Genomic DNA, 13044 nt, shown 5'->3' with positions numbered 1-13044 from the left:
ATCCGTTCTGGAGCCCTGATCGCATCCTGAAGCGAACGCAACCCGCGTCCCTGCGTCTGTGGGTTGCGATTCGCCGCTTCCACGCATAACGTCATCTTGAGAGTCTGTGCATGTGCAAACGGCGAAACCCGGAAGTAACGCGTTCTGTTACTTCTGGGTTGCCGCGGAGCACAACCCGAAAATGCTCAAGCCGAAGCTACTTCAACCTGAGGTATGACTGTACAACTATTTCTATTCCGTGTACTTTGGCTTAGTTAAGATACTGGGGATAGCTCCAAAGGTTTTCCAGAAAAGGTGGATCATATGCAGTGGTACCTGGGTTAAGAACTTAATTCGTTTTGGATGTCCGTTCTTAAGCTGAAACTGTTCCTAACCTGAGGTACCACTTTAGCTAATGGGGTCTCCTGCTGCTGCTGCACCGCTGCCTGATTTCTGTTCTTATCCTGAAGCAAAGTTCTTAACCCGAGGTACTATTTCTGGGTTAGCGGAGTCTGTAACCTGAAGCGTCTGTAACCTGAGGTACCACTGTAGTTTAGCTCAGAAAACTGGGATCTAGTTTCAATCCCTTTGTGTACTAAATCTATGGAAAATATACGGAGTATACTTAATATAGACACTATACCTTTGGTGATACCCAGAGAATCTGCCATTCACATTTCAGATGAGTTGATATATTAATTTGGTGCTAATTAGTAGTAATAAAGCTCACTGGCTTTTTGTCATGGAATACCATAGTAGATTATCGTTTGTTAACAGGGTGCAACAGATGGAGCTGAACATTTCCTGAATTTGGTAGCTATATGGCCACTATATAGATATTCCAGCAGAAAGTTGGACTTAATGGGGCAGTGGTTTTTACACCTTATAATCTCCTACCATAGAAGTCAAGACTTCAAACCTCTAGCTACTTAATGGGAAGCAAACCCCATTAAACTGAATGGTACCTGCTTCGGAATCGTCATATAGAGTCAGGGCTAGATTTCTCTCAGTAGGAATGTGGCAATTTTGTGCAAACCAAAATACCTTGCTAGAATTCTTGTTTTCCCACAATCCTTACTGTCACAGTAGTGACTGAAAGGCACAGAGTTCCTCAAATAAAAAAGCCCTCATGAATGGTTTCAACTTCTACAAGTGTTAAAATCTGTGTTCTTTCCATAGTTCTATTTTTATTTACATGTTTCCTTAAGACTTCTTTTCCCATTTATCTGATAAAAAGCAAGAGCTATACAAGATTGTATCTGCCCCTATTCAACCCACTGCTGACAGCACAGCCCTTTGCTATCAACAGTGAGCGAGTAGTGGCAGATATACTCTGCTGTAATTCTTGCCTTAATTGTTTCTAGGGTGCAAGACTATAAGGCAGGACCAGCTTTGTTCTCCTGAAGCCAGGATCAAAGAGATATAAAAGGCTGCTAAAATACAGAAACAGGAAGTTAATAAAGCATTTGCTACACAAATAGCATAAAGCCATGGTTCCATGTTAAAGGTAAAGGTAAAGGTACCCCTGCCCGTATGGGCCAGTCGTGTCCGACTCTAGGGTTGTGCGCCCATCTCACTCTAGAGGCCGGGAGCCAGCGCTGTCCGGAGACACTTCCGGGTCACGTGGCGAGCGTGACGAAGCTGCTCTGGCAAGCTGGCACCAGCGCAGCACACGGAAACGCTGTTTACCTTCCTGCTATAACACGGTACCTATTTATCTACTTGCACTTAGGGGTGCTTTCGAACTGCTAGGTGGGCAGGAGTGGTTCCATGTTACTACCAACAAAAACAGCTGCTGGTGAGGAACAACAGCCTTTAAGTACCCGACCTCAGCTATTTCTCCACGGACAACAAATAATGCTGCAAGAGTCTCCATTCATTGCAAAGCAAAGCAGTAATTTGGGGAGGTTTCATAGAATTATCCCATCTTTTAATTTTACAAAAATAAACCTGCAACACAATTTTGCCTTGCAAAATTCTATTGAGAAGTGCCTACATTTTTACTGCTAGAGATGGAATGTGTCTGTTCCTCTGATTAGGCACCAATGGTGCTATTGCAACAAACCTCACATGAAATATTGATTGTAATATTTAATGGAATTATTCTTCATTGTTTCTAAGGGTGGTAAAAGCTATTTTAGCAAAAAGCTTTTGTGGCTTGGTACTGACAATCTTGCTGGTGCAGTTCAGATTTTAGAATTTAGCATAAGATGGAATAAGTCTTAGCTACTGCCATTTTTTGGTTGGGCAGTGTTCTCAAAGCTACTGTACTAACATGAGTTTGACCAAACTGCAGGAGGCTGTGAAAGACAGGAGTGCCTGGCATGCTCTGGTCCATGGGGTAACAAAGAGTCCAACACGACTAAACAACAACAAATTGCCATTTTTAAAGACCAATTTATTTCTAGGCATTACCTTCATGAAGGAAGGGACCAGATTTACACTATACCCCCACCCCAGAGTTTGTGATATGTTTTCTAAGCACATTTTCCAATCCAAGCTTCTTTAAGTCAGGTGACTTCAATATCTAGTAGAGTACAGTGGTACCCCGCAAGACGAACGCCTCGCGAGACGAAAAACTCGCAAAACGAAAGGTTTTTTCGTTTTCGAGTTGCCTCGCAAGACAAATTTCCCTATGGGCTTGCTTCGCAAAACGAAGCTTGCCCCGGGGACAGCGGGTCTTCTCTTTTGAAGCAAGGGGCGGCGGGGAAAAGCGATCTTCTCCCCGCAGCCCCAGGTCCGGGGACAGCGGGAAGCTCTTCGCGCTGCCCCCGGACCTCTTTTGAAGCAAGGCGCTGCGGGGAGAAGCGATCTCCCCGCAGCCCCTTGCTTCAAAAGAGGTCCGGGGGCAGCGCGAAGCGCAGCGCTTCTTCCCCGCTGCCCCCGGACCTCTTTTGAAGCAAGGGGCTGCGGGGAGATCGCTTCTCCCGGTGCTCCGAAGCCGGGCGGGGGGCAGGGGACACCTGCCGCCGCCGCCGGGCTTTGGAGCGGTGCTCTGAAGCCGGGCGGGGGGCAGGGGACACCTTCTGAAGGCGGGCGGGGGGCGAAAGTCTTTGCTCCCCCCTGCCTGCCTGTCCCGGAGGGCTTTTGAAGGCAGGCGGGGGGGAGCAAAGACTTTCGCCCCCCGCCCGCCTTCAGAAGAGGTCCAGGACCTCTTCTGAAGGCTGGCGGGGGGCAAAAGTCTTTGTCCCCCCCTGCCTGCCTTCCCAGGGGCTTTTAAATCGCCCCGGACAGCGGAGAAGTCTTCCGCTATCCCGGTCCATTTTAAAATGCCGCCCGCCAGCATTTTAAGATCGCCCGGACAGCGGAGAAGTCCTCCACTGTCCCGGGGTTTTTTAAAATGCTGGGGGTGGGAAGAAAAGCCCTTGTCCCCCCCCCCCCAGCCTTCAGAAGAGGTCCGGGGACAGACTGTCCCCGGACCTGGTCTGAAGGCGGTTTCCCTAGGAACGCATTAATTGATTTTCAATGCATTCCTATGGGAAACCGTGCATCGCAAGACGAAAAAACCGCAAGACGAAGAGACTTGCGGAACGAATTAATTTCGTCTTGCGAGGCACCACTGTACAGCTTACCCTACCATTTCCTTAGATCACTGGACAAGGCTTAATTTCCAGTCTGAATACCATACCAAGGTCCCTTGGAGTCTAGTGATCAGAATGTGCCAAGGCACAGTTCAAGTGACAAAAACATTCTAGCGTCTGTCCCTACAGCTATGGAGAATGCATGGCTGTATTTTGCCACAAGCACATGTATTTCCAACATGATAGTCACATGATGATGTCCCCATTTCCTAGCCCTGAATTTCCACATGGGAGCAGTGCATTAAGCAACCCTCTGCTCACCCACATATTGAACAGCAACTCTTAAGAAGTCAAGAAATAGTCCTCACATTGATTTAAGTCTTGGTTCCATTGCATGTACCCATAACAGCATACCTGAAGATTAACAGGCAAGCAAGAAATAAGTAGGGGTTTATTTCTTAGACAAGCTGCTGAATTAGGATAATAAAAGCAATTCAGCTGTTTTACAAATACAAAATGTAGCATTTTAAACCAGTAACTCTAAAGTCTATGAAAATAATTATTCTCTGGAATTTTAGAGGCATGCATTTTAAGAACTCTTTCACAAAGAACTGCCCCTCTCCCAATAACTTGCACAGCACATCTAATCTGTAGGTATACAATTGACTCATTATTTAACATAACTCATCTCTGAGAGCTTTGTAGATCTGATACTGTGGAGAATGAACCATTCTTTACCACAACACAGACTGGCAGACACATTCTAACATCCAGCACTGTGAACACAATACTGTTTGTTCCTTCCTGGTTCATTACAGTCATTTATGCAAATCTTCCTCCAACTTCCTACTACCTCTGGCTATAATGTCTTAGCCGGAGGTTCTGATGCCATAGTTTTTGTCTGGAGCTGCTCTTTGTCTGTCTCTAGATTTGGATCCACTTGTTCCTGTATATCTGCTTTTACAGCATGGAGTGCATAGTTAATACTAGTGCTTTCAGTCCAGCTCCAGGACCCAAACAGGGGGTTGTACAACATTCCTTTCACTGTCTTGACTAAAAAGCCATCTGTAAGAAAGGAGAGAGAGAGACAGCATAAGGAGACTATTCTTAAAAAGGACCTAACATCCACAGTAAACATGTGCAAAATTTCCTGTAATGTCATTCTGGCACAATGGTGGTGTTGTCTCAATAAACTGCCAGCCAAAGCAGCATTACAAACAGGTTTTAAATCTTGATGCTATCAAAACATTCAAGAACGTCCATCCGAAGTAAAATGTATCTTGCTGAATACAGTGCTACAAAGTCAAATTAGCACCTGGCTGATTATTTTTGAATTGTGACTAAAATCACAGGTTAACACATGCATTAACCCAAACTCAGAGTCAAAACAAAATACCTATCTTTAGAAAGTTGATGTTTATAATCATTTTTAAAGGACACCTACAATTTACACACCAACATTTTACACATCAGATGATCCAATAGTCAGTGTTGAGGTATAGCTACATGTTACTCTGTGTGTATATACCACTCCATCATTTCATTGTCAGCCCTCTCCCTCCCCCAAGTGGAATAAACACTGTTACCCAAACCTGCCACTTGTAGAACGGTACACTTGCCCCTTCCCAACCCCATGATATCATACAGTAAATCTTCTCACTGATGCTTAATTAACATAAATTCCTAAAGCAGAGAAACTGTTTTATGATAGAATCCCTTCTGAAAATACACTTTAAATGCAACCTACAAAAATCAGGGTGAAAACGGGACACAAAAAAAGGACTAACAGGGCAAACCTATGTTCACTCGGAAGAAAGTCCTATTTAATTCAATGGAGCTCAACCCCAGGTAAGTGGGGTTAGAACTGCAGGACAGGGACAAGATGCTGCTCTCCCTGACACCTTCCCCCATTTAATTATTTACAGTCATTCTTCACCACTCTTCATCAAAGGATTCCAGGGTTGTGGGTGTAAGTGTGAACAAATTCACAAAACTGTCTTTCACTTCCTGGTGTAAGCCTGGCAGGTCTTTTGATTTAGAAGAGTTTGGATTTGATATCCCGCTTTATCACTACCCAAAGGAGTCTCAAAGCGGCTAACATTCTCCTTTCCCTCCCCCCCCCCAACAAACACTCTGTGAGGTGAGTGGGGCTGAGAGACTTCAGAGAAGTGTGACTGGCCCAAGGTCACCCAGCAGCTGCATGTGGAGGAGCGGAGACGCAAACCCAGTTCACCAGATTACGAGACTACCGCTCTTAACCACTACACCGCACTGGCTCTAGATTTAGTATTTCATACACCTTAGATTCCCCCCACCCATTGACTACATATGATTACTCTGCAAAGCATGCTTGCTTTATGCGACACCTGTATCAAGGGATAGTTAAGGTCACCTAGCAGCCAAACTTGAAGGAAGTTACTGACTATGTCCTTTCATTGGGGTTTAAACACTTACTTGACTCTAGGAGCCTCTCTAGCTCCTCAGGCGGTATGAACTTCTCCCAATCATGGGTGCCTGTCGGAACAATGCCCAATACTCTCTCAGCTACCACAATGCCAAAGATGTAGGACAGCTGTGATTTGTTGATTGTAGTAATAAATAAGGACCCTTCCGGCTTAAACAACAACAGCACAAGTGTTAGCACATCTGTCATGTATACACAATATAACTAGCAGTTAGTGTAGTGAAAATTAGGATTGTCACCAAAGTAAATAAAAAAAATGTAGTTCAAGCTTAAATTGATTTTAAAAATCTTTACAGATTTTCAAGACATTGCAGCAGACACCATCTTAGAAAAAGAATTTCCTTACATATGTGCATATAATGCTTCTTCAAATATTATTCTTGCCTCCAGTTTTCTGGAATAAAACTATTTTAAAATTCTGCCATCCCTACAAATACTGGCACCTTTCTTGCCAATCACCAGATTTTTAATTGGTGAAACTAGCCTATCAGCCAAGTAATGTAGCTCTAATCATGTAGGCCTAGCCAAAACATATTTGCGTGGGTCAATTCAAAAAAAGGTCTCATCAGAGCTGTTTGAATTTGTACTATAAGCAATGCAATTTATACTGAAGCCAAATTCAAATTTATTCATGTTACTATGGTTCTGAGATTGGTATACAGAATATCTGCTAAGCGTTACTGCAATATTTTTGTGCACTAATAACTGTTTGGCTTGTTTCTATAAGAAAACAATCTAGAGCCCCATCTGCATTCTATATTCAAAGCAGTATTGTATCACTTTAACAGTCATGTCTTCTTCCCCAAAATCCAGGGAACAGTAGTTTGTTAAGGATGCTGAAAGTTGTGACAAGACTGCTATTCCTCTCACAGAGTTATAACTCCTAATGGTTTAATAGTCAAACCCTCTTTGCAGGGAATGCTGCGAGTTGTAGCTCTGTGAGGAACAGGGTGCTACAAGCCAGGGTTATGTGATCGCTAAACTACTATTATTTACCTTGGGGCCCTTGGGATAAATAGAACTCAAAATATCTACTTATTTATTTTGTGTTTTATAATTTATTTCCTTCATGTTTTTAGGTAAACGTAACAGATCTGTACCCAGAACCCATTTATTGTCTGGTTCATTTCCTCAGCAGGAAAAAGTGCAATATTGCAAAGGTTGTGTTTGTTTTCAATCTGGATAATTTGAATCAATAAGGGTTGCATAAAATTACACTCTTTAGCACAGAGCAAGTTAAAAAAAAAGGAAACCAATGCAAAGCATTTCTTATAATCAACAGCTTAATTTTACAGTGCAAATGATTCAGCATTCTTTTTTTGCTTTCTTCCAACTCACTTTTAACACTTTGCTGCAGCACCTGATGAACATTTCCACATCAGCCACATGTTCTACAACTTCAGAAGCTACAATGACATCAAATGTGTCTGATGCCTCTTCCACAATATCCTCTAGCGTACAGGATTTGTACTGTATTCTCTCAGCCAGGACTGGATCAAATGATTTATGCAGTTCTGCTGTTCTAATGCTGTCCTCCAGAGGATCAATCCCAGTAACCGAAGCTCCCAGTCTACCTAGAGGCTAAGACCATAGATACGTTAGTCTCTTCTGCTTAAAAAAAAATAGAATATGTAACCAAGTTGTTATTTGATTAGAAGGAAGTTACTGAAGAGCTTAAAGTAAAATCCAAAGCTTCCTCCCTAACATCTATCCCTTTGGTGTCTCTCCACCCCCACCCAAAAAAACCCCTACTGGAATAATAGAAGGGACAGATCCAATAATATTCAATTATTTTACTTTTTCTAGGTTGATTAAGAAGAACTGAACATCATAAGCATAGTTGCAGTTTAGACTGCCAATTATAATAAATAGCTAATTATTTTGTCTTCTAGAAACTGTAGACCACAAACACATACTATAAAAAGTAAATTCTGCATTTCCAGCAAGAACACAGCAACGTCCTGTCTGCACATAATAAATATGTGCATCGGCACACACACCATAGCATTTTGCTTTACTAGACTATCTTACTATAAGTAATACCATAATGAACTAATAGAGCAGATTGCAAGAGAGACTTCTAGTTAAACAAGTACTTGGAAGAACAAAATAAGCACTATTCAAAACTTCAGTGCTGTGCTACTTCAAAACAAAGGGTCAGGGATAAGAAAATTTATTATCAAAAGGAGTAAGCCCTACCTCAGTTAACAATCCACCACCACAGCCAACATCCAGGATCTTCACACCAGAGAGAGGGCTTCCAGGCTGATGATCATTTCTCATATTTAAAACAGTATCTCTTACACAAAGTACAAAACAAATTATGTTTTAATTATGACTGTCCACCAGTAAAGAGCTTTTAGTTGATCAACTACACTTGCATGTTACCAATGCCTCAAAATGTTTGCCTTGCTGAGATACGGAATGAAATCAGGGAACTTTCTGTTTACTAAACAAAGGTTTGTCATCCTTAATATTCTCTTCTTTTTCATCTCCTATTACAATACACACTCCAGAATCAACAGAATCAAAATAAAGACGCATATGCTTACCTCATAGCTCCCATTATTAAAACACACCCTCATTAAGTGAAATTGGTCTCCACATATCAACTAAGTAGTAAACAACAAAAAGCCCACTTACTTGTGAATAGAACTGCTCATTCAGTCTACCACTTAAAGTCTACAGCTCCAGTTGTAATAGCTTTGCACTCAGTAAATATTTAAGCTGAGCAATACAAATGATGACACCTCTACTCTAAAAGGTGATGTGTTACGATTTTCAGATTCCCAGAAGTTTGTAAAAGCTGACCCATTCCAAAACCTTACCTAATAAATGGTACTCTAATATCATTCATAGAATGAAGAGCTGCATAATCTCCATGCTCATCCCACCATTTATGTGCCAGGAGTTGGAATTTTTTCATCTCCTTTGGATCGACTGTTGTTTGTGACATGCTGTAGTGTCGCTCTGTGAGTAACCTAAACATCAAAGGTGTTATCACATTAGGTGGCATAAAAACAGGGATCAGCTAGCAAAATATGATTTTAGAAGTGCAACAAGAAGTTCCCTTTATGGAAAAGGGAAATTTCACGAGTGGATAAATTCAGATTACAGCTGGACCCCACATGATCGCTCCTTACATTGAAGGCTAATGTATTGAAGGCTAATGTATTTCGGAAATAGTTTTATCAATGGCTAATAAACACAATAGCTTCATGGAATCTCCATGTTCAGGGAGTGACATTATGCCTCTGAATACCAATTGGTGGAGTACGAAAGATGGTGGTTTTCATGGCCTGTTTACGAACTTCAAAAAAATCTAGGTAGCCACCTTAGGGTTAATTGGGCCCTTGGTTTGAATCAACCAAGCACTTGTTACATTCATGTTGACAAAGTCTAGAGACTACAAACTATCTGACCTACGTAGAAACAAATAATTCACAAATCACATCCAGTAGTCCAAGAGGTGGATGTGCAGAATCCTGCTGCCCAACATATATAAATTATGCGTTACCAACATGTAATGGCCCTTTTGTTTGAATAAAACAAATGGCTGTCCATTAGCAAGGTTTGCCATGCCACTACGGAACACATTGGTGGCAGGGACACTAACATAGTGGCACAAAATGTGCTTTATGCTTACAATACAAAGGCACAAGTGCCCAGAATGCTACTAGTTTGTAGGCCATGTACCAAGAGAGTTACAGATTACGCTACTGTTATTTTTTTACTTATTAAGAAATGTATGAAAACCATAACCCCCTCCAAAAAAAAAAACAATCTTCATTTTGAGCTGAGTCAATCATTATGAAGTAATCAGAAAATACAGGAAGTGTGGGAGGTTATTATTTTTGTTTATTACTATGTTATGCATTTTTCTGTTTTTATATTGTAAACCACTCTGTGATCCTTGGATGAAGGATGGAACAGAAAATTAACAGATAATAATAATAATACTCACATTGTGTTCCTCGCTTGAACAAAACTAACAAATATATGATATTTTAACTGATTTTTACACCTCTTAAGGAAGGGTATTTGGACTATTTGAGGAGGCTGTCCATAGTGATTACCTGGAGAGAGAGAAGTAAAGCAAATTTTGTTGTAAGCTTCCTGGCCCAACAATTTTTAAAACTGCTAAGAATCCCTAATACATCTGAGTTTCTAGCTGAACAGGTTAGCACCTATTTTCTACAAACAATGGCTGCAAACAGTTGGCTCATGTAACATTTTGGAGTTCTTTCAGCAGCATATAATGTTTTGCATATTTTCATAATTAGTCTCAGGAATCAGATTGTTTTAATCCAAAAGGGCAACCATGTGTTACCACTCTTATACATAAGTTATGTTTGTGACACTGCTTTTTAATGGGCTAAAACTACTATGTGCAAGAGCTCCTTTTCCCATATTGACACACCATTCCTATAAGATCAGCAGATCAGGCACTCCTCATCTAATATGGTGAAAGAGTCAAGAAAAGGCCCTTTTCGGTGGTGGATCCTTGCACCTTGGGATCCTTGCACATGCATCTTGCCTCATTTCTTTACAGATCCAAGTAGCTAGTAAATACAGCTTTTCAGCGGGCATTTGGAGATGAGACCTGATTGTTGCTGTGATGAAAAACTGTTATTCAGTGATTGTTGTATGTTTTTAATGGATTTTACATATCCTTATTTACTTGCTTTGATTTTAAACCATCCTGTGGCCTGTATAAAGGTGACAAAAAGCATCTAAATAAATAAATACACAAATACTGTCAGGAAAACTACCTCAATAGTGAAAGATCCACACCCTCACACTCCAGTGATAATTTCAATGCAAACTTAACATTCAACAGAACAAGCTAGTGACATGAGACAACCTGGTTGGAGCTGTGAAAATTCATCCAAAGTTAGATGGCAAAGCCATTTACCCACCTTCTACCGCATTAGCAGCATACCCTAGGTACCCCTGCCCGTACGGGCCAGTCTTGACAGACTCTAGGGTTGTGCGCCCATCTCACTTAAGAGGCCGGGGGCCAGCGCTGTCCAGAGACACTTCCGGGTCACGTGGCCAGCGTGACAAAGCCGCATCCGGCGAGCCAGCGCAGCACACGGAAACGCCGTTTACCTTCCCGCCAGTAAGCGGTCCCTATTTATCTACTTGCACTTAGGGGTCCTTTCGAACTACTAGGTTGGCAGGCGCTGGGACCGAGCAACGGGAGCGCACCCCACCGCGAGGATTCGAACCGCCGACCTTTCGATCGGCAAGCCCTAGGTGCTGAGGCTTTTACCCACAGCGCCACCCGCGTCCCCACAGCACACCCTAGCACCTTGTAAAATTGCATAAGCAGCAAATCGAGGTTCCTGTTCCTAAGGAGCTTACAATCAACAGACAGCGGGGAAACACTACAATGGCAGGGGCAGGCAAATGCCACGAAACCTATCTAGAGCTTTGGCTGTAATCCGTGACAGCTGAAACACTGGGGTAAAAGGAAAAGTTAAGCTCACCAGGCATGAATGCAACAGGTGCTTTTTTCTGCTATGTCAATTGGTAGGGCTAGGGTTGTCCTAAACAAAAAAAAATCAGTAACTTCCAGGGTGTCCTGGTTTTTACTTTTAGAAATATGACAGCCCTACGAGAGGAAGCCCCGCTTGCTAGGGTTGCCGCCTGCCTTGTACAATACATGATTGTCCCCTATTCCGATCTGAAATGCTGCTTCCTGTATTGATACATTTTTGTCTTTTCTCTCTCTCGTTAGGGATCCTCTCCAAATGCACGTGTTTGAAAGCGTGCTTGAAAGATCCTGTATTTAAGCCAAGCACAGACAGATTTAGAAATCCATTTGTAGGGTGGGTGGGTGTGACCAATTTCAAAAGGATCGTCCAGTTAGGCTGCAGGAGATTGTAATGAAATGCTCTGAAGTCACTTCAGCACCAGACTGGGGGGGGGGGGGATCGGCTCCCCAAGCCTTTTACCAGAGCAAAGGTGCCAATTCCGCAGGGATAAGAGAGAGCCACCCAGCCGGAGATACGTGCGGAAGAAGCCCCCGTCAGCATGCAAGGACACCGAAGGTAGGGCAGGACCCCATAGCCACGGCGAAGCGCAAAGGCTTACTCACAGGAACTCAGGGCGCGCCGGCAAGCTGCCCAGCCTCCCGCCGTCTCCCCGCGGAAGACCCACAGCCGCCTGGCCCGGCTGAGGCAGCCGCTCTGCCAGCCCTTCATGGCTCAAGCGGATCTCCGCGCGGTGCCCCTCTCAGGCGGAGCTCCACCTCCCGGCCCCTGCACCTACCAATAGGGCTCGTCGTTTCCAGCCACAACCCGCGCTCAGCTTCCGGTTCCGGCGAGAAGAGACGCAGCTTTTAGGAATAGCGCCACGGTCATCCTGAAAGGCCGCCGGGGGAAACAGCCCTGCAGCAAAGTCAGACTGTAGTCCTGCTTGCGGGATGCCAGGAAGCCGCTTTTTTGAGCACAGTTTATTTGTTAGTTTATTTGAAATATATATATTTATGTACCGCTGTGTCATTAAAAAACAAACAAACCACACACACCCAAATCGGTTAGCAGCAATAAAACATAAAACCATACAATAAAAGACAAATAGGAAAAAGTTAACTACTGTGGGAAGGATGCCTTCTTAATTGTCTGCATAGGCCTGAATAGAGAACCAAGGCTGACACAGAAGGAGCTTGCTGAATAATGGCAGATAATTCCACAGGACTGGGCAGATGACACCAAAGGTTCTGTTTGTTATTGTCCAAGGAGCCGCCCCAACTTGGGGAGTGACAGACAATGCTCCTGCAGATTATCTCTGGGATATAAGGATTCAGGCAATTCCTGAGGTACCCTGGACCTACGGTAAATTGTTCTGGGCTTTGTAAATTAGTGCAAGAACCCTGAACCTGGTTCCACAGTAAGTGAGCAGTCAAAGCAGCTGTTTTAGCAATGGCGCCACAGGTTCTTGACCAGAAGCTTCTGTCAGCTGCTTTCTGCACCTGTTGGGAGTTTCCAAACCAGACCAAGGGCAGGTCCACATAGCACACATTACAGTAATCCAGCCTCGAGGTTACCAATACATGGACAACAGCAGCCAAGT

The 13044-nt window shown here is 43.2% G+C and overlaps 1 protein-coding gene and 1 long non-coding RNA gene across 4 annotated transcripts; one reads left to right on the top strand and one right to left on the bottom strand.

Annotated features, from left to right (window-relative positions):
- The first annotated feature begins 2362 nt into the window (after positions 1-2362).
- LOC309528994 lies at positions 2363-4003 on the top strand. Its single transcript, XR_014218007.1, has 2 exons — positions 2363-2519; positions 3547-4003. It is a non-coding gene; the product is annotated as an uncharacterized lncRNA (long non-coding RNA).
- Positions 3934-12235, bottom strand: COQ3 (coenzyme Q3, methyltransferase). Of its 3 annotated transcripts, none has more exons than XM_082216680.1 (7): positions 12068-12235; positions 9929-10040; positions 8793-8945; positions 8164-8263; positions 7303-7545; positions 5955-6114; positions 3934-4565 (listed from the first exon to the last, which is right to left on the bottom strand). In XM_082216680.1, the coding sequence occupies exons 1-7, from the start codon at positions 12171-12173 to the stop codon at positions 4360-4362; spliced, it is 1080 nt and encodes a 359-aa protein (XP_082072806.1). In that variant the 5' UTR covers positions 12174-12235; the 3' UTR covers positions 3934-4359. The 3 variants fall into 3 exon arrangements, with proteins under 3 accessions (XP_082072806.1, XP_082072808.1, XP_082072807.1); XM_082216682.1 differs by lacking the exon at positions 12068-12235 and adding an exon at positions 11925-12060; XM_082216681.1 differs by lacking the exon at positions 12068-12235 and adding an exon at positions 11457-11893.
- Positions 12236-13044: the final 809 nt, after the last annotated feature.

The sequence above is a fragment of the Podarcis vaucheri genome (assembly GCF_965113315.1).
Source record: "Podarcis vaucheri genome assembly, chromosome: 3".
Taxonomy (NCBI): domain Eukaryota; kingdom Metazoa; phylum Chordata; class Lepidosauria; order Squamata; family Lacertidae; genus Podarcis; species Podarcis vaucheri.
This window is presented reverse-complemented; position numbering and strand designations above follow the sequence as displayed.